The 22,417-nt window shown below is 47.7% G+C and overlaps 2 gene segments (V, D, J or C); both read right to left on the bottom strand.

Moving 5' to 3' along the window:
* Positions 1-754: 754 nt before the first annotated feature.
* Positions 755-21,100, bottom strand: LOC134172707 (Ig mu chain C region-like). The segment is given in 8 exon segments: positions 755-893; positions 1,679-1,806; positions 3,704-4,063; positions 4,868-5,191; positions 5,833-6,147; positions 7,378-7,659; positions 18,257-18,598; positions 20,620-21,100. Coding segments are annotated over 8 exon segments (2,235 nt in total).
* Positions 18,219-18,790, bottom strand: LOC134172712 (immunoglobulin heavy variable 3-23-like). The segment is given in 2 exon segments: positions 18,219-18,598; positions 18,694-18,790. Coding segments are annotated over 2 exon segments (417 nt in total).
* Positions 21,101-22,417: the final 1,317 nt, after the last annotated feature.

Genomic DNA, 22,417 nt, shown 5'->3' with positions numbered 1-22,417 from the left:
CCAAAACTCATCTCAGACTCCCATAAAAGCCCATTTCCCAGCCTTCACCCCACGGTGCGGACGTGCAGCAGAAACCCCAAACCCCACGTTTCTGGCCCCCCCAAAACCCCTCCAGATGGTGTTTGTCATCAGCCAAGGTTTCATTTCTCCTCTTTCTTCTCAGTTTCGGGTCATTTTGGGCAGGTTTGAGTCATTTTGGGGGTCAGGAGATGCTGTTCCCACCACTGTGAACACCTGGATGGGCCCCATTGAGGTTCCCCTTTGAGTCAGCACCAAGATGGGGGAAACCAATGGGAGGGCCGTTAGGAGCCTTTAAAGGGGGTGGAGAAGCCAGTGGTGGCCAACACAACCCAACAGTGGTCAACACAACCCAACGGGGGTCAACGCAACCCAACGGGGGTCAATGCAACACGATGGTGGCCAACGCAACCCAATGGTGGCCAATGCAACCCAATGTTGGCCAAAGCAACCCAATGGTGGCCAAAGCAACCCACTGGGGGTCAATGCAACCCAATGGTGGCCAAAGCAACCCAGTGGTTGTCAATGCAACCCAATGGGGGTCAATGCAACCCAATGGTGGCCAACGCAACCCAATGGTGGCCAACACAACCCACACAACCCAACCTGAAGCCAAGTGACCCCATAGAGCCCCATAGGGCCACCAAAACTACTCTTAGGAGCAGGAATCCCATTGGAATGCCCTGAATCTACCCTAGGAACAGGAATCCCATTGGAAAACCCATGGAAAAGAGGGAAAATGTGGAAAACTTTATTTATTAGGAGGAAACTATTTACAACAGGGAGGAAAAGGACAAGAATCCCACAGAATTCCATCGATATCCAGCACTGGAGGGGATGAGAGGTGGAATTCCATCGGAATGGGGTTATTTCACCTGGGATAGGGGGAAAAAAATGGGAATTCTTTGGTTATTTGGGACTAATGGGGATTTTAGGGAAAATCTGGGGGAAATAAGAGGGATTTTAGGGAAAATTGGGGTGGAAACCAGGGATTTCAGGGATACACAGAGGGAAAATAGGGATTTTCTGGGAAGGAAGGGGAGGGAAATAGGGGTTTAGGAGAAATGAAGGGTTTAGCAAGGATTGGGGGGGGGGAAATTGGGATATTTTGTAAGGATAAAGGGAAAAATAGGGATTCCTTGCAAGGATATGGGGGAAATAGGGCTCTTTTGAGGAAATTAGGGTAAAAATAAGGATCTTTGTCAAGAATTACGGAAAATCAGGAATTTCAGCAAGAATTAGGATAAAAGTAAGGATTTTGGGCAAGAACTGGGGAAAACCAGGAATTCTTGACAATAATTATAGGAGAAATAGGGATTTGAGGCAATTAAGGGGAAAATAGGGATTTGGCAAGAATTAGGGCAAAACCAGGGATCTGGGGCAAGAACTGTGGGAAAACAGGGATACTTGGAGGAAATCAGGGTAAAAATATGCATTTATGGGGTTTTTTTAGGAAATTTGTGGAAAATGGGGTTTTTTGATGAAATTTGTGGGAAATGTGGGCTTTTGGGGTGACATTTGGGGAAAACCAGGGATTATTGTGCTGAAATTTGGGGAATCGGGGATCTGTGGGAGACCAGTTGGAAAAAAAGGGTATTTTGAGTGGGAGAAGCAATGGGGGGGTGGAAAATGGGGTGAAAAAGAGGGGGTTTGGGCCCACCTTGATCAAGGTGACGGTAGCGCTGTAGAAGAGGCTGAGGATGAAGAGGACGATGAAGGTCGAGGCCGTGGCCCAAAGGTTCTCGAGGTCTTCCTCTTCCTCCTCCTCCTCCTCCCCCTTGGGGAGCTCTATGGGGGGCAAAACAGGGGGGGTTGGGGTGAATTCCGGGGATGTGGGGTACGTATGGCATCAAAAATGGGGTTTTAGGGGGGCAGAAAGGAGATGGAGCCCGAAATATGGGGTTTGGATCCCAAAATATGGGGGTTATGCAGCAAAATATGGGTTTGGGGTCCAAACTATGGGTTTGGATCCTAAAATAGGGGGTTTATAGCCCTAAATATGGGGTTTACAGCCCAAAATCTGGGTTTTATAGCCCAAAATAGGGAGTTATGCATAAAATATAGGGGTTATACATCAAAATATGGGGTTGGACACTGAAATAAGGGGGTTATACACAGAAATATGGGGTTTAGAGCCCAAAATATGGGTTTGGATATCAAAATATGGGGTTTATGGCCCAAAATATACCCCTAAAACCCCTCTTTTGACCCTAAAACCCCCTTTGCCACCCAAACCCTCCTTTTATAGCTATAAATCGATTTTTATAGCCCTTTTCCACCCCTAAACCCCCTTTTATAGCCTCAAAACAGACTTTTCCACCCCAGAAACCCCTTTTCCACCCCTAAAACCCCCTTTTCCACCCCTAAACCTCTTTTGTAGTCCCCAAAACAACTTTTCCACCCCAAAATTGCCTTTTATAGCCATTTTCCACCTGTAACCCCCCCTTTTCACACCCTAAAGCCCCTTTTCCATCCCAAACCCCTCATTTACAACCCCAAACCCCCAATTTCCACCCAAAGCAACCCTTTCCCCCCGAACCCCCCCCACTTCTCCCTGAAAATCCTTTTCCATCCCATTTCCATCCCAAATCCCCCGTTTCAACCCCTAAAATCCCCTTTTCCACCTCAAAACACCTTTTCCAATCTTGGAACACCCTTTTCTCTCCCAAAACCCGCACTTCCAGCCCCCCCAAACGCCCCTTTTCCACCCCAAAACCCCCCATTTCCACCTCAAATGCCCTTTTTCAACCCCAAAACCGTTTTCCACGCCATTTCCACCCCAAACCTCTCATTTTCACCCCAAAACCTCCTTTTCCTCCCCAAATCCCCTCTTTTCCTCCCCAAGCCCTGCCTTTTCCTTCCAAAATCCCCTCTTCCTCCCCATTCCCACCCCAAACCCCCTCTTTTCCACCCCAAAATTCCCTTTACCAACCCTTTCTCACCCCAAAACCTTTTTCCACCCCGAATTCTCCTTTTTTGCCCCATTCCCACCCCAAATCCCCTCTTTTCCTCCCAAATTCCCCTTTTCCACCCCATCCCCTCCCAAACCCCCTTTTCCCACCCCAAATTCCCCTTTTCCACCTCACCCCCTCCCCTCCCAAACCCCCCTTTTTACACCCCAAATTCCACTTTACCACCCCATTCCCACCCCAAATCCCCCCTTTTCCCACCCCAAACCCCCTTTTCCACCTGAAAACCCCCTTTTCCCACCCCAAATTCCCCTTTTCCACCCCAAATCCCCCCTTTTCCTCCCAAATCCTGCCTTTCCCACCCCAAAACCCCCTTTTCCCACCCCAAATTCCCCTTTTCCCACCCCAAATTCCCCTTTTCCCACCCCAAATTCCCCTTTTCCACCCCATTCCCACCCCAAATTCCCCTTTTCCACCCCAAATCCCCCCATTTCCTCCCAAATCCCCCCTTTTCCTCCCAAATCCCCCCTTTTCCCACCCCAAACCCCCTTTTCCCACCCCAAAACCCCCCCCCCACCACGATCCCTCCGCATCCCTTCGCTCTCCATCATTCCATAAAAACACCGTTTTATTGCTCAATTCCGGGGCCCGGCCCCCCCCCCCACCCCCCATTCCCTTTCCACCCCACAAAGGATGCGGAATTCCCTATGGGATTCAATAGCAGGATGCGATGGCGTCCGAGAGGACCAGCGACACGTTGACGGCGGCGGGTTTACCGGAGGCTTTATCCACGGATCTCTGCATCACCTGCATGGGGATGCGCTCGTGGCCCACCACGCACGTGAAGACGTTCCCGCTGGACCAATCCTCTCCCGGCACCGTCAGGGCGCTGTAGGTGAAGTAGGAAGGGGCAGGATGGGCTCGGGACGCGGGCGGACGCGGGCGCGATTCCGGCGTCGGCGGCAACGTCACGTAGTCGGCAGCGGGAACGGGATCCCCGTTGCGGAGCCATTGGATGAAGAGGTCCGGGGGGTTGAAGCCCGTCACCAGGCACGTGATGGTGGCCGATTCCCGCATGGAAAGCTGCTCGGAGGGAGGTGGGAACACGAAGACGGACGGCGCCTTGGCGTCGCTCGCTGCGGAAGGAAGAGGGAACGGGTCGGGTCTCCGAGGGGAAACGGTGGCGTGGGATCCGTTCCCTTCGGGTTTCCAACGGGAAGAGGGGGGGTTGGATCCGTTCCCATGGGGTTTCCCAAAGGAAAGGCTGGGGTTGGGTCAATTTCCATCGGTTTTACAAAGGAAATGGTGGGATTGGGACATTTTCCACCGATTTTCTAAAAGAAATGGTGGGATTGGGTCATTTTCATCAACTTTCCAAAGGAAATGGTGGGTTTGGGTCACTTTCCACCAATTTTCTAAAAGAAATGGTGGGATTGGGTCATTTTCCACCGATTTTCTAAAAGAAATGGTGAGATTGGGTCATTTTCATCAACTTTCCAAAGGAAATGGTGGGATTGGGTCATTTTCCATCGATTTTCCAAAGGAAATGGTGGGATTGGGTCAATTTCCATCGATTTTCTAAAGGAAATGGTGGGATTGGGTCATTTTCCATCGATTTTCCAAAGGAAATGGTGGGATTGGGTCAATTTCCATCCATTTTCCAAAGGAAATGGTGGGATTGGGTCATCTTTCCCATATAAACCACCCAAACCAGTCTAGCCCAGCCTAAACCACTCTAAACCAGTCCCAAACCAGTATAAACCACTCCCAGCACCACTATAGACCAGCCTAGAGCAGTCTAACCCAGTATAGACCGGTTTAAACCACTCTAAACCACCTCCAAACCACTCCCAGCACCAGTATAGACCAGTCTAACCCAGTCTAGACCACTATAGACCAGTCCAACCCAGTCCAACCCAGTCACCCCAATGCCCCCTCACCGGCTGCCTTCTGCAGGGTGGCCTGGGCAGGGAAGAGCAGCTCGGGGTGGGTGACCCTGCAGGTGAAGATGTCCCCCCTGTCCCACTCGGTGGTGCGGACGTTGGCCACGGCCATGGCGCTGAAGAGCCCGTTGGCCTCCAGGACGTGGGGCAGCCTCTTGGTGTCGAGCTCGGTGCCGTCCTCCTTCCACCAGGACACGTCCAGGCCGTCCATGGAGGGCACGTTGAGGACCTGGCACGAGAGCTTGGCCACCTTCTCCTTGAAGATGTCCATGAAGAGCGGCGGCGTCACCTTCACGGTGATGTCCTCACTGGGGGCCTCGTCTATGGGCGGGGGGAGATGGAGACGTCAGCACGCGTTGGTCATGGACGTCAACACGCGTTGATCATGGACATCAACACGTGTTGGTCATGGATGTCAACCCATGTTGGCCATGGACATAGAACCATGTCGGCCATGAACGTCAACATCTGTTGGCCATGGACGTCGACCCATGTTGGTCATGGATGTCAACCTATGTTGCCCATGGATGTCACCCCATGTTGGTCATGGATGTCAACCTATGTTGCCCATGGATGTCAACCTATGTTGCCCATGGATGTCAACCCATGTTGGTCATGGATATCAACCTATGTTGCCCATGGATGTCAACCTATGTTGGCCATGGATGTCAACCCATGTTGGTCATGGATATCAACCTATGTTGCCCATGGATGTCAACCTATGTTGCCCATGGATGTCAACCCGTGTTGACCATGGACATCAACCCACTTTGGCCATGAACGTCAACCCATGTTGGCCATGGACATCAACCTATAGAAGACTTAAGGGGACATCTTGGTCTCCAATCTATGGCCACCAATGGACACACTATGGATCTCCTATGGTCTATACGGCGCCCCCCCCCCGCCACTGCCCCATTCAAGCTCTTCCCAGCCCCATAGTGACCGCCCCATAGACTCACATCCGCACTCCAGAGCCTTGCTGATGTTCCTCATCTCGTCCCCCACCTGGCACGTGAAGACGTCCCCGGAGGCCCACTCGGCCTCGGTGACCACCAGGAGGCTGTTGGTGACGCCGCGGCCGCCGTTGGCCAAGGTCTCGGTGATGGCGGCGTCGAGGAGGTCCAGGCCGTTCCGGAGCCAGCGGATGGGGGGCGAGGGGGGGCCTTGGACGTGGCACAGGAGGGTGGCGTTGCGGTAGGGGCCCTGGAAGTCCTCGCGGGATGGGGGGTACAGGGTGACGGTGGGGACAAGGGGGGCGGACGGGGAGGTGGAGCCTGTGGGGAGGAGGTGGAGCTGGATGGAGGTGGACCAGGATGAAGGACAAGGATCAAGCAGCACAGATGGAGAACCCCCCAATGCCCCCAGAGACCCCCATTGACCACATAGCCCCCCCATAGACCCCCATAGCCCCCCATAGTCCCCATAGACGCCCATAGCCATCCATAGCCCCCATAAACCCCCATAGACCCCCATAGCCCCCCATAGCCCCCCATAACCTCCCATAGACCCCCATTGAATCCCATAGTCCTCTACAGCCCCCCCATAGACCCCCACTGCCCCCATTGATCCCCATTGACCCCTATTGATCCCATTGACCCCCATAGACCCCCACAGCCCCCCATAGTTCCCATAGACTCCCATAGCCCCCTATAGACCCCATAGAACCTCATTAACCCCTATGGGCACCCCATTGACCCCTATGGCCTCCCATTGACCCCCATAGACCCCTATTGATCCCACTGACACCCATTGACTCTTATTGATCCCATTGATCCCCATAACCCCCCATAGCCCCCTACTGGTCCCATTGATGCCTACAGACCCCCATAGCCCCCCATAGATCCCCATTGACCCTTATTGATCCCATTGACCCCCCATAGCCCCCTATTGATCCCATTGACCCCAACAGACCCCCATAGCCCCCCATAGCCCCCCATTGACCCCCATTGACCCCCATAGACCCCATTGACCCCTATTGATCCCATTGACTCCCATAGCCCCCAATAGCCCCACATTGACCCCTATTGATCCCATTGACCCCCATTGATCCCATTGACCCCCATTGACCCCCATAGCCTTCCATCGACCCCCATTGACCCCTCTTGATCCCATTGACCCCATTGACCCCCATTGACCCCCATAGCCCCCCCATAGCCTCCCATTGACCCCCATAGCCCCCCATTGACCCCCATTGACCCCCATTGACCCCTATTGATCCCATTGACCCCCATAGCCCCCCATAGCCTCCCATCGACCCCCATTGACCCCTATTGATCCCATTGACCCCCATTGACCCCCATTGACCCCCATAGCCCCCCATTGACCCCCATAGCCCCCCATAGAGCCCCCATTGACCCCCATTGACCCCCCATTGACCCCCATAGACCCCCATAGAGCCCCCATTGACCCCCATTGACCCCCCATTGACCCCCATTGACCCCCATTGACCCCCATAGCCCCCCATTGACCCCCATTGACCCCCATAGCCCCCCATGGGCACCCACCGGGGTTGGTGACGTTGGCGCTGGCGCTGCCCAGGCGGCACTGGAAGGGCTGCAGGGCCCGGCCCTCGGCGCCCTCCATGACCAGGAGGGAGGCGGCGCCGGCGCCGTGGGGCGCCCCACGGAAGGCCCCGGTGGCGCTGTGGGTCCGGTCGTGGCGGTCGCGCCAGGCGATGGCGGCGCCGGGGGGCACGGAGCCCACGGCCACGCAGGCGACGGAGAACAGGGAGGAGGAGGAGGAGGAGGAGGAAGAGCAGGGGGAGAGGGGCAAGAGGGAGGGGGCAGCTGTGGGGAGAGAGGGGAGAGGGTGAGTGCGGGGGATTTGGGGGGAAAAATGGGGGTTTTGGGCAAAAAAAATACATTTTTTGGGGGGAGAAATGGGGGTTTTGGGGAAATAAATGCATTGGTTTTGGGGGAGAAATGGGGGGTTTGGGGGAAAAAAATGCATTGGTTTTGGGGGGAAAAATGGGGGTTTTGGGCAAAGAATGCATTGGTTTTGGGGGGAGAAATGGGGGTTTGGGGGAAAAAATACATTGGTTTTGGGGGAGAAATGGGGGGTTTGGGGGAAAAAATACATTGGTTTTGGGGGAGAAATGGGGGTTTTGGGGAAATAAATGCATTGGTTTTGGGGGAGAAATGGGGGGTTTGGGCAAAAAGATGCATTGGTTTTGGGGGAGAAATGGGGGTTTTGGGCAAAAAAATACATTGGTTTTGGGGGAGAAATGGGGGGTTTGGGGGAAAAAATACATTGGTTTTGGGGGAGAAATGGGGGGTTTGGGGGAAAAAAATACATTGGTTTTGGGGGAGAAATGGGGGGTTTGGGGGAAAAAATGCATTGGTTTTGGGGGAGAAATGGGGGTTTTGGGCAAAAAAAATATATTGGTTTTGGGGGAGAAATGGGGGTTTGGGGCAAAAAATGCATTGGTTTTGGGGGAGAAATGGGGGGTTTGGGCAAAAAAATACATTGGTTTTGGGGGAGAAATGGGGGGTTTGGGGAAAAAAATGCATTGGTTTTGGGGGAGAAATGGGGGGTTTGGGGGAAAAAAATGAATTGGTTTTGGGGGAGAAATGGGGGGTTTGGGGGAAAAAAATGCATTGGTTTTGGGGGAGAAATGGGGGGTTTGGGCAAAAAAAATGCATTGGTTTTGGGGGAGAAATGGGGGGGTTGGGGGAAAAAATGCATTGGTTTTGGGGGAGAAATGGGGGGTTTGGGGGAAAAAATACATTGGTTTTGGGGGAGAAATGGGGGGTTTGGGGGAAAAAAATGCATTGGTTTTGGGGGGAGAAATGGGGGTTTTGGGCAAAAAAAATATGTTGGTTTGGGGGGAGAAATGGGGGGTTTGGGGGAAAAAATGCATTGTTTTGGGGGAGAAATGGGGGGTTTGGGCAAAAAAATGCATTGGTTTTGGGGGGAGAAATGGGGGGTTTGGGGAAAAAAAATGCATTGGTTTTGGGGGAGAAATGGGGGGTTTGGGGAAAAAAAATGCATTGGTTTTGGGGGAGAAATGGGGGGTTTGGGGAAAAAAATACATTGGTTTTGGGGGAGAAATGGGGGTTTTGGCGAAAAAAAATACATTGGTTTTGGGGGAGAAATGGGGGTTTTTGGCAAAAAATGCATTGGTTTTGGGGGAGAAATGGGGGGTTTGGGCAAAAAGATGCATTGGTTTTGGGGGAGAAATGGGGGGTTTGGGCAAAAAAAATACGTCGGTTTGGGGGGAGAAATGGGGGTTTTGGGCAAAAAAAAATATGTTGGTTTGGGGGGAGAATTGGGGGGTTTGGGGGAAAAAAATACATTGGTTTTGGGGGAGAAATGGGGGGTTTTGGGAAAAAAAAATCCATGGTTTTGGGGGAGAAATGGGGGTTTGGGGGGAAAAAAATACATTGTTTGGGGGGAGAAACGGGGGGTTTGGGGAAAAAATATGTTGGTTTGGGGGAGAAATGGGGGTTTTGGGCAAAAAAATACATTGGTTTTGGGGGAGAAATGGGGGTTTTGGGCAAAAAAAATACATTGGTTTTGGGGGGAGAAATGGGGGGTTTGGGCAAAAAAATGCATTGGTTTTGGGGGAGAAATGGGGGGTTTTGGGCAAAAAAATGCATTGGTTTTGGGGGAGAAATGGGGGGTTTGGGGAAAAAAATGCATTGGTTTTGGGGGAGAAATGGGGGGTTTGGGCAAAAAAATGCATTGGTTTTGGGGGAGAAATGGGGGGTTTTGGGGAAATGTATTGGGGTTTGGGGGAAAAAATGGGGGTTTTGGGAAAAAAATACATTAGTTTTGGGGAAAATGGGGATTTTGGGGGGAATGTATTGGGTTTTGGGGGGAAAAAGGAGGGCTTTGGGCAAAAAAAATACATTGTTTTTGGGGGAGAAATGGGGGTTTTGGCCAAAAAATACATTGGTTTTGAGGAAAATGGGGATTTTGGGGGGAATGTATTGGGGTTTGGGGGGGAAATGGTTTTTTTGGGGGGGGGAAAGGAGGGTTTTGGGCAAAAAATCGACTTTTTTTTGGGGAGAAGTGGGGGTTTTGGGGGGAATGTATTGGGGTTGGGGTAAAAATGTGGGTTTTTGGGCAAAAGAAATCATTTTGGGGGAAATGGGGGTTTGGGGGTAAAAGTGGTTTTTGGGGAAAAAATGGGGGTTTTGGGCAAAGAAAAAACATTTTTAGGGGAGAAATGGGGGTTTGGGGGGAATATATTATTTTTGGGGGGAAAAATGGGGGTTTTGGGCAAAAAGAACCCTTTTTGGGGGGGGGAATGGAGATTTGGGGGAAATATATTGGGTTTGGGGGAAAAAGTGGGGATTTTGATCAAAAATATTGGGGTTTTGGGGGGGAAATGGGGATTTTGGATTAAAAAAAATCATTTTGGGGAGGGAAATGGGGATTTGGGGGAAAAAATCCTGGTTTTAGGGGAGAAAACAGGGATTTTGGGGAAGGGATCAGTGCCGGCAGCCCCAGCTGCCCTATAGCTGCTCCTGCAGTACTGGGACCAGTATGGGACCAGTATGGACCAGTATGGACCAGTACCGGTACCCCCAGCTGCCCTATAGCTGCTCCTGCAGTACTGGCACCAGTATGGACCAGTATGGACCAGTATGGAGCAGCACCGGTACCCGCAGCTGCCCTATAGCTGCTCCTGCAGCTATGGGACCAGTATGGGACCAGTATGGACCAGTATGGACCAGTATGGAGCAGCACCGGTACCCCCAGCTGCCCTATAGCTGCTCCTGCAGTACTGGGACCAGTATGGACCAGTATGGACCAGCATGGAGCAGCACCGGTGCCCCCAGCTGCCCTATAGCTGCTCCTGCAGTACTGGCACCAGTATGGACCAGTATGGACCAGTATGGGACCAGTATGGACCAGTATGGACCAGTATGGGACCAGTATGGAGCAGCACCGGTACCCCCAGCTGCCCTATAGCTGCTCCTGTAGTACTGGGACCAGTATGGGACCAGTATGGACCAGTATGGGACCAGTATGGACCAGTATGGAGCAGCACCCGTACCCCCGGCTGCCCTATAGCTGCTCCTGCAGTACTGGCACCAGTATGGGACCAGTATGGACCAGTATGGGACCAGTATGGAGCTGCACCGGTACCCCCAGCTGCCCTATAGCTGCTCCTGCAGTACTGGGACCAGTATGGGACCAGTATGGACCAGTACCGGTACCCCCAGCTGCCCTATAGCTGCTCCTGCAGTACTGGGACCAGTATGGGACCAGTATGGACCAGTACCGGTACCCCCAGCTGCCCTATAGCTGCTCCTGCAGTACTGGGACCAGTATGGACCAGTATGGACCAGTATGGAGCAGTACCGGTACCCCCAGCTGCCCTATAGCTGCTTCTACAGTACTGGGACCAGTATGGACCAGTATGGACCAGTATGGACCAGTATGGAGCAGCACCGGTACCCCAGCTGCCCTATAGCTGCTCCTGCAGTACTGGGACCAGTATGGGACCAGTATGGACCAGTATGGAGCAGCACCGGTACCCCCAGCTGCCCTATAGCTGCTTCTACAGTACTGGGACCAGTATGGGACCAGTATGGACCAGTATGGAGCAGCACCGGTACCCCCAGCTGCCCTATAGCTGCTCCTGCAGTACTGGGACCAGTATGGACCAGTATGGACCAGTATGGACCAGTATGGGACCAGTATGGAGCAGCACCGGTACCCCCAGCTGCCCTATAGCTGCTCCTGCAGTACTGGGACCAGTATGGACCAGTATGGACCAGTATGGAGCAGTACCGGGACCCCCAGCTGCCCTATAGCTGCTCCTGCAGTACTGGGACCAGTATGGGACCAGTATGGACCAGTATGGAGCTGCACCAGTACCCCAGCCGCCCTATAGCTGCTCCTGCAGTACTGGGACCAGTATGGGACCAGTATGGAGCAGCACCGGTACCCCAGCTGCCCTATAGCTGCTCCTGCAGTACTGGGACCAGTATGGGACCAGTATGGACCAGTATGGACCAGTATGGGCCCCTCTACCCTGATCTATACACATGAATGGATGGGTACAACACTATTAATAGATTAATAGCTATAAATCGATATATCCCTATCAATGGAGCCGAATTAATAGCTATTAATTAATAGATAAACCTCTATTATCCCTATCAATAGAGCCGAATTAATAGCTATTAATCAATAGATAAACCTCTATGATCCCTATCAATGGAGCCGAATTAATAGCTATTAATCAATAGATAAACCTCCATTATCCCTATCAATGGAGCCGAATTAATAGCTATTAATCAATAGATAAGCCTATGTTATCCCTATCAATAGAGCTGAATCAATAGATTAACCTATATTCTTATATATTAATACTTATTAATCAATATATCTATCTGTATAGGTATCTGTCTATTAATACCCATTAATTAGGAATATTACTCTATTAATTGCTGGATATTGGAGATATCAACCCCAAAACTGGATATTAATCGATAATATCGATTATAGATGTGAGGATTCATCAATATTATATTCATCTAAGTTAATATTAATCGACATTAATCTGTATTAATTAATATCAATCGCTACTAAACAGCATTAATTAATACTAATCGATATTATATTCATCTTTTTGTGTGCTATTTAGGAGCAATTCCATTTTATATCGATTAATATTTGGATTATTAGGTCGATATAATACATAATATATGATATATAATATATAACATATAATATACAGTATAATCATATATATTATATATAATATATAGTTAATATTGACTATATAATATAATTAATAATTAATGTGATATAATTAACCATTAATTATTAATATATTAAATATATATTTAATATATTATTAATTAAATTAAGTTATTATTTAATTTAATTAAATTATATTATTTAATGTAATTAAATTCTATTATTAAATCAAATAATATTTAATTAATAATATTAATTAAATATTTAATTATTAAATATAATATTTAAAGTGTGATACGCATAAAATATTATATTTAATATATTAATAAATCCAATTAACGTAAATTATTAATATAGAATAGGTATCAAGGTACCTATTAAATACAATAAATTGCAGATAAAGAGATATTATTATCATAGATAGGTATGAATCTATTAAATATATCTATAATAATTGCATTATGATCCAATATTTAATAGCTATCACCTATTAAATCCTATTTTATAGTGAGATATTAAAAATACCTATTATTAGAAGGCATTTTCTCAGCTATCTATGAGAAATATTCGATTTAATAATCCATTTATAAATTTAATACCCTGTGTATTAATTCAATAGTCTATTAATTTAATAGTCTATTAATTTAATAATCTATTTATTAATTTTGACATAAAATAGAGGTTTCCACTTAAAATAGAGCCTGTATTAAGGAGTAAGGCATCTATTAGCTCTAATAAACCAGATATTAGGCCTAATAATGCCTAATTATTATACCTATGCATCCGTCTATCATTATTAACGATAATAACACCTAATAATACAGGGTAAAATCATATCAGAAGAGATCTTAAATGACACATTGGCCCAAAACCGCCTGAATTCACCCCAAAACACTGTTTCCCCCTTAAAGTCTGCTTAAATGAGGCGTTCTTTCACCCCAAACCACCCCAAAACGTTTTGCTCATAGCGTCTGCTTAAAAGGGGCGGTTTTTACCCAAAACCGCCTGATTTCCCCCCAAAAAGGGGGTGTTTTGCACCCCGCAGCTGCTGTTTTTCACCCGTTTCGCTCCATTGGCTTCCACTGAAAAGCTTTTATGCAAACGAAACCCCCCAAAAAAGAGGAATTTGCCCAATTCTCACTTCTCGTTTTTGGTTATTTTCGAGACCGAAAACAGGCGATTTGGGGTGAAAAACAACCCAAAATTTCTGCACCTGTGGGGCCCGGAGAGGCCATTTTAGGTCTAAACCCCCTTTTACAGGCAAAACCCAACTTTAAATCAAATTTCTTTATATTTTTACACCTTTTTTTTTTTTTTTTGGCCAGAAAATTGCGAAAATCCAGGTGGTTTTGTCTCATTTGATCATCGTTTTGGGGGCAAAAAGCCCGATTTTGGAGTTTAGTTCGAACTTCAAGCCCTGACATTAAAACATGTTAACTTAATGATCTATATTTGATAGATTTCTGATTTTCACCTCATTTTACCCAAATTTCAGCATTTTCAAGCCTTTTTCTCCATTTCAACCTGATTTTCTGATTTCCTATCTATTTTAACCTATTTCAATCAATTTTTATATCCATTTTCTATCAATTTTAATCTAGTTTTGATATCCACTTTATATCCATTTTTCTACCAATTTTATCCTTTTTCTTACCAAATTTTCAATCTATTTCACGCATTTTCCTGTTTGCCCTGTATTTTTGATCTGTTTTATCAATTTCCTACCTAATTTTCAACCTGTTTCACCCATTCTTCTCAATTTTCATCTAATTTTCTAGTTTCATCGATTTTAACCTGTTTAATCAATTTTAACCTATTTTTCTACCTGTTTTCTACCTATTTTTAATCTATTTTCCTCTATAGCTTTATCTACTCAATTTTGTATAGATTTAAATCTGATTTTTGCCTAATTTCCCCCCTTTTTAACCTAAATTTTGATCCCATTTTTGTCATTGCATTTCAATCTCTATTTAGCCTGCATCTAAATATATATTATATTCTCTATATCATATATATATATTATACATCACCCTATCATTAACATTAAATCCATCAAACTGCCCCAAACTCCCCAAATTTGCCCTAAAACCGTTTCAATAACTTCATTTTGCCCCAATTTTGGGCAAGAATTGGTTTTTTGGGGGGAGAAAATCGCCTTATTTGAGGAATTCCCCTTAAAACCTCACTTTGCTGCCCCAAACCTCTCAATTCTGTGTTAGAACCCATTCAGAAAGGCAACAAAACGATGGAGAATTCATTAATAAGCAGACAAAAATGGGAGATTTGGGTAAAAAGAGGGGAAAATAGGGCTGAAATTCACAATAACGGCCCCAAATCCCCCGTTTTAAAGCAAATCTGGGCTAAAAACCCATGAAAAAAAAAGGAGAAAGTGGGACTTTAACAGCAAATTTACCCCCAAAATGACCCAAAAATTGAGAGATTGGCTCGTTTCCGATCAAAAATCTATATAGAATACGAATTTCTCCTTTTTCATCCAAAGTCTGCCTTTTTGACCTCAAATTTCATTCCTCCCCCCCCCCCAAAACGGGGGGGGGGGGGGGGGGGTGGGGGTGGGGGGGTGGTCATTTTAGCCAACAAATTGCCCTCAATTCTATTTTTTTCCACAAAAAAAAAAAAAGACCCTAAAATTAACATTTTATGGCCCAAATCTGCCATTAAATCACCTCTGGATGAGTTTTCCCCCCAAAAAAAGACCCTAAAAATGGACTTTTTAGCCCGTTTTTGACCATTAAATCACCTCTGAATCAGTTTTTCTCCTGAAAAAGACCTTAAAAATGGACTTTTTTTGACCATTTTTGACCATTAAATCACCTCCAAATCAATTTTTCACCAAAAAACCACTCCAAAATTGACATTTTTTTACCCTAAATTTGCCACTAAATCACCTCCAGATCGATTTTTCCTTCTAAAAACACCCCAAAAATGGCCATTTTCAGCCCAAATCTCCCTCTAAATCACCTCAAAATGACTATTTCCCAGAAAAAAAAACCTCAAAACGGACTTTTTGCCCCATTTTTGCCCCCTCAAATCACCCTTTCCCTCCAAAAAACACCTAAAAACGGACTTTTTCACCCAAAAACGGACATTCCCCCCCCCCCAAAAAAAACCCTGCCATTTGATGGCCCCAGCCATCAAAATGGGGTCGCCCTCAAGACACACACACACACCCGGGTGGATTTTGGGGTGAAAAAGGGCAAAATTGGTCACAATGGGGTGGTGGGATGAGGACTTACCGGAGGAGACGGTGACGGCGGTGCCGCTGCCCCAGAAGTCAATCCAAGCAGGAAGACCACAATGAGAAGAAGCCAATGCCCTCCCATACAAAAACCCCTCCTCTGGCTCATTTTGGGGCTAAACCCTCAATTTTAACCGATTTGGGCCAATTTTCACTAAAAAAAAATCAAAAACAACGAAATTCCGGGTGTTCCGAACGCTAAAATTGTTGAATTTGGTCCAAATTGTGAAAATTTCATGGTGAATTTGAATTTTTCCCACCTCAGGCTCCAAAGGACCAAGATTTTGGTGTTTTCCCCCCGAAAATGGGAGTAAAAAGGGGAAATAAACCCCAAAATGGAAAAAATTGGGGGTAAAATTGATAAAAATAAGACAAAACTTCATATTTTTGATCACGAGGCATAAATAAAATGGAGAAAAAAGGCCAACATTTGAGGGGCAAAAGGGCAAAAAGGGAAAATTAAGAGGATATTGGAGGGAAAATTGGCCAAAACGTGGAAAATAACCCTAAAATTAAGGCAGAAACGGGCGTAAACAGCAAGAAAATGTTGATTTTGGGGGTGTGAAAGGGGGGTGGAAGTGAAACATCAGCATTTTGGGGGTTCAAAGTGGCAAAAAAAGGGGTAAAGGGTGAAAAAGGCACGGATTTGGTGCGGAATTAGCGAGGAAGGGCATAAATTGTGCTCGATTTGGGGCAAAAAAAGGCAAAAACGGGCAAAAAGGGTCCAAATTTGGGGGCAAAGAGCCCCGAGTTTCTTGTCATTGTCTGCACCACTGTGATTAGCAGCAGCACCCCAACCAGTACCAGCACCCACAGTGATACAGGGTGGGACAATATCCCCCTCTATGGGGCTGAGCTCATCCACCCCGCTCCTCCTCAAGCACCCCCAAAGCTGCCCAAAATGGGTGGAAAATGGGGTTTTTAGCCCCAAAATCCCTCGTTTTGGTCCGGATGGAGCTTTTCCGTGTCCAAAGGTTCCCGTTCCTCCAGGTGGGGAAATGGGGATAAAAGGTGGGAAAATGGGGGTAAAAGGTGGGGAAATGGGGATAAAATATGGGGAAATGGGGAGAAAAGGTGGGGGGGATAAAAGGTGGGGAAATGGGGATAAAATGTGGGGAAATGGGGATAAAGGTGGGAAAATGGGGATAGAAAGTGGGAAAATGGGGATAAAAGGTGGGAAATGGGGATAAAGGTGGGAAAATGGGGATAAAGGTGGGAAGATGGGTATAGAAAGTGGGAAAATGGGGATAAAAGGTGGGGAAATGGGGATAAAAGGTGGGAAATGGGGATAAAAGGTGGGAAATGGGGATAAAAGGTGGGAAAATGGGGGTAAAAGGTGGGGAAATGGGGATAAAATGTGGGGAAATGGGGAGAAAAGGTGGGAAAATGGGGATAAAAGGGGGGGAAATGGGTATAAAGCATGGGAAAATGTTCCTAACCGGCCAAGAAATGGCAATATTTGGGGAGAAATTGGGCATAAATGGGAAAATATCTCTGAAACTGTGGATTGTAGTGGTGGGAAGGGAAAAGTGGGGTGAGATTTGGGGGAATGTGGCCAAAAAGGGGCAAAATAGGCCCAGGTTTGGGTCAAAAGTGGCCCAAAAGGTGCAACCAGATCCAGGTTTGGGTGGGAATGGGCAAACCAGGGCAAAATTGGGCCTGGTTTGGGTCAAAAGTGGGCAAAATTGGTCAACGTGGGCCATCTAATGGGGGTTTTGGTGGTCCTCAGGGTCTGGGTCTCCATACAAGAGGTCCCCATCTCCATCCAATGGGTCCTCACCTCCATCCAATGGGTGTTGCTCTCCATCCAATGGGTGTTGCTCTCCATCCAATGGGTCTTGGTCTCTATCCAATGGGTCCCAATCTCCATCCAATCGGTCCCATCTCCATCCAATCGGTCCCATCTCCATCCAGTGGGTCCCATCTCCATCCAATGGATCTTGGTCTCTATCCAATGGGTCTTGATCTCCAAACAATGAGTCCCCATCTTCATCCAATGGGTCCCCATCTCCATCCAATGGATCTTGGTCTCTATCCAATGGGTCTTGATCTCCAATGAGACCCCATCTCCATCCAATGGGTCTTGCTCTCCATCCAATGGGTCTTGATCTCCATCCAATGGGTCCCCACCTCCATTCAGTGGGTCTTGTTCTCCATCTAATCAGTCCCCATCTCCATCCAATGGGTCTTGCTCTCCATCCAATGGGTCTTGCTCTCTATCCAATGGGTCTTGCTCTCCATCCAATGGGTCTTGTTCTCCATCCAATGGGTCCCACCTCCATCCAATGGGTCTTGCTCTCCATCCAATGGGTCTTGCTCTCCATTCAACGGGTCTTGCTCTCCATCCAATGGGTCCCCCCCTCAGTCCCTTTCACCGCCCACCCCGTCACCCTCCACCCTCCCAACCACAGGCACCGCGCTCCGGCGCCCACCACCACCCTATAGCACCCTATGGGCCCCATTCATGCCCGGGCCCCGCATGCCGCCGGCACCACCGTGGGCACCCTTCACGCAGTAGTAAGTGGCCGTGTCCTGCGCCGTGAGGCCGCTCATCTGCAGCGTGACCGTGCCCTGGGAGCTGTCCATGGTGATGGTGGCTCGGCCCTTCACCGACAGCGCGTATCCGGCGCCACCACCATTGCTGTTGATGCCAGCGACCCATTGGAGCCCCTGCCCCATTGCTTGGCGCATCCATCCCATGCCGTAGGTGCCGAAGGTGAAGCCCGAGGCCTTGCAGAGGAGCCTCATGGAGCCCCCGGGGCTTTGGAGGCCGCCTCCGGTCTCCTCCAGCATCACGGCCGCCCGCAGACCTGGGCATGGACAAGAAGGAGCCATTGAGGCCATGGGGGGCTCAGCGCCATCACCACGGACCCCCCACCCCCCTGGCAATGGGTCCAGGTCCTACCTGGGACAGAGGCCGCGAGGAGGAGGATGAGGACGGGGAAGGCCATGGCGGTGCCGGTGGCGATGGCGGTGGTGGGGCCATGGGGCGGACGGGTTATGAAGGCAGTGGGGCACGATGGGGTTTGCATAGGGGGAAGGGGGGGTTAAGAAAGGGGGCGGGGCTATGGGGCAAGGGGAGGGATCAGTTGATGGCGGGGGGGGGTTGGTTAATCGGTTAATAGCGATGCGGAATTAATGGTGGATTAATTAATCAATTAATTGGGATCGCAATCAATTAATTGGTTGGGAAGTAGACATGGAGTTAATGGCAGATTGATTAATCAATTACTTCTGATCGCAATCAATTAATTGGTTGGGAAGTAGACATGGAGTTAATGGCAGATTGATTAATCAATTACTTCTGATCGCAATCAATTAATTGGTTGGGAAGCAGACATGGAGTTAATGGCAGATTGATTAATCAATTACTTCTGATCGCAATCAATTAATTGGTTGGGAAGCAGAAATGGAGTTAATGGCAGATTAATTAATCAATTCATTGGGAACATGATATGGAATTAATGGCAGATGTGTTAACTGATTAATTGTGATACTGACATGGAGTTAATTGCAATTTAAATAATTAATTGGGATAGCAACGTGGAACTAATGGCAGATTGATAAAGTAATTAATTGTGATCTCGACATGGAATCAATTGCAATTTAATTACTTAATTGTGATAGGAATCTGGAACTAATGGCAGATTGATTAATTAATTGTGATCTCGAGGTTGGAATTAATAGCAGATTAATTAATTAATTGTGATGCTGACATGGAATTAATTGCAGATTTATTAATTGACTGTGATCACAACATGGAATTAATTGAAGATTGATTAATTGACTGTGATAACAACACGGAATTAATGGCAGATTAATAAATTGATTCAGATAGGAACAAGGAATTAACAGGAGATTAATTAATTAATATGTAGATCCACGTGGAATTAATTGCAGATTAATTAATTAATTGTGATATGGACGTGCAATTAATGGCAGCTTAGTTAATAACTTAATTGTGCTATCAATGTGGAAATAATTGCAGATTAATTGCTATCAATTAACTGTGATTTAATGGTTTAATGGGAATTTCACGGGGTTTTAGGAAATGTGTCTTAATAAGCTTCTAATTAATTAATTAATTAGGTGGTTTGATACTGATTGATTCGATATTTGTATTTTATACCCCTATGTTTGCCTCAGCCATTTTACACATTTCATTTAATCCTATATTGCTTTTAATCACCTTAACCTATTTTTAATACCATTTTCAATTAATTCCTAGCAATTAATCACTACTGAGGAATAAGAATTACTATTATTAGCAACGTTTAATTATTATTAGCAATGTTTAATGCTGAAGAATTACACATGATGAGTTGTTTAACAGAAACTTAATGAATTTACACTCATTCATTATATACTAATCTATTTATTCTCATTAATCATGTATAATAATCTATTTAATTAATTATATACATTAATCTATTTAAGCTCATTGTTTAACTTCCCAATTATTTGATAGCACTTTCATTTCTTTGCTATCCTTTTACACATTATATTTGAATCGCACCAATTTATCATTGCAGTGCCTTTTATAGGGGCTAGTTAATGAATTAATTAATTAATTAACGGGGGAGCCCCATGGGGCTTCGTGGCAGCTGCTCCCTTGATTCATGAACTAACAGGGAGGTCCCATGGGGCTTCACGGCAGGTGCCTTGGGTCACAACAAGCCTTAATATAGAGACCGAGGCTCCCTAACTTAATGAATTAATTAATAGGGACCCTTAATTGCAATCACTGCAGAGGGCTCATTAATGAGAGTGAATTGATCGATTACCTGCAATCACTGCAGTCTTAGCACTGATTAACCACCACCACCATAACCATAACCACCATCACCACCACCACCATCACCATAAGCACCATAACCACCATCACCATCACCATAAGCACCATAACCACCATCACCATCACCATAAGCACCATAACCACCATCACCATCACCATAACCATCATTACCCTTCACGCAGTAGTAAGTGGCCGTGTCCTGCGCCGTGAGGCCGCTCATCTGCAGCGTGACCGTGCCCTGGGAGTTGTCCCTGCTGATGGTGGCTCGGCCCTTCACCGATGCCCCGTATCTGGTGGTGCCACCACCACTGCTAATGCCAGCGACGTACTGGAGCCCCTGCCCCGGTGCTTGGCGCATCCATCCCATGCCGTAGTCTCCGAAGGTGAAGCCCGAGGCCTTGCAGAGGAGCCTCATGGAGCCCCCGGGGCTTTGGAGGCCGCCTCCGGTCTCCTCCAGCGTCACGGCCGCCCGCAGACCTGGGCATGGACAAGAAGGAGCCATTGAGGCCATGGGGGGCTCAGCGCCGGCACCACGGACCTCCCACCCCCCCGGCAATGGGTCCGGGTCCTACCTGGGGGTGAGGTTGGATTCGTGGCTATGGGGAAGGGTCCATAGGGAACCAATGGGGGGGGTTGGGGGAAAACCTGTGGAGGTTTGGGTCAATGGATAGAGATTTGGTTCAATGGATGAAGATTTGGGTCAATGGATGAAGATTTGGGTCAGTGGATCAAGATTCGGATCAACGGATGAAGATTTGGGTCAATGGATGAAGATTCGAGTCAATGGATGAAGATTTGGGACAATGGATGAAGATTTGGGTCAATGGATGAAGATTTGGGACAATGGATGAAGATTTGGGTCAATGGATGAAGATTTGGGTCAATGGATGAAGATTTGGGACAATGGATGAAGATTTGGGTCAATGGATGAAGATCTGGGACAATGGATGAAGATTTGGGTCAACGGATGAAGATTTGGGACAATGGATGAAGATTTCGGTCAATGGATGAAGATTTGGGACAATGGATGAAGATTTGGGTCAATGGATGAAGATTTGACTCAATGGATCCAGATTTGGGCTTCGCCTTCGGAGACTACGCCATGGGATGGGTGCGCCAAGCCCCATGGCAGGGGCTCCAATGGGTCGCAAGCATTAGCAAGGGTGGTGGTGGCACTGATTACGCGCCGTCGGTGAAGGGCCGAGCCACCATCACCAGGGACAACTCCCAGGGCACGGTCACGCTGCAGATGAGCGGCCTCACGGCGCAGGACACGGCCACTTACTACTGCGTGAAGAGTGGTTATACTGGTGGTGGTGGTGGTTATGGTGATGCTGATGGTGGGTATGGGGGGTACGGTGGTATAGCCATGACCAGCACCATACCCACCATCACCAGCATAACGAGCGCCATAACCACCATAGTCATCATAACCACCATAACCATCAACAGCACCAGAGCCACCAGCACAATACCTACCAGAACCACCATGCCCACCATAACCAGCACCATACCCTCCATAAGCACCTGGAGCACCACCACCAGCACCAGCACTCTTCACGCAGTAGTAAGTGGCCGTGTCCTGCGCCGTGAGGCCGCTCATCTGCAGCGTGACCGTGCCCTGGGAGTTGTCCCTGGTGATGGTGGCTCGGCCCTTCACCGACGGCGCGTAATCGGTGTAACCACCATTGCTGCTAATCCTTGCGACGAACTGGAGCCCCTGACCCGGGGCTTGGCGCATCCATCCCATGCCGTAGCTGCCGAAGGTTAAGGCCAAATCTTCATTCATTGACCCAAATCTTCATTCTTTGACCAAATCTTCATCCATTGTCCC

The sequence above is a fragment of the Pezoporus occidentalis genome, unplaced genomic scaffold, assembly GCF_034315485.1.
Source record: "Pezoporus occidentalis ecotype Australia unplaced genomic scaffold, CSIRO_AGI_Poc_V1 ctg468, whole genome shotgun sequence".
NCBI lineage: Eukaryota > Metazoa > Chordata > Aves > Psittaciformes > Psittacidae > Pezoporus > Pezoporus occidentalis.
The sequence above is the reverse complement of the archived record's forward strand: the minus strand, read 5'-3'. Positions and strand labels throughout refer to the sequence as shown.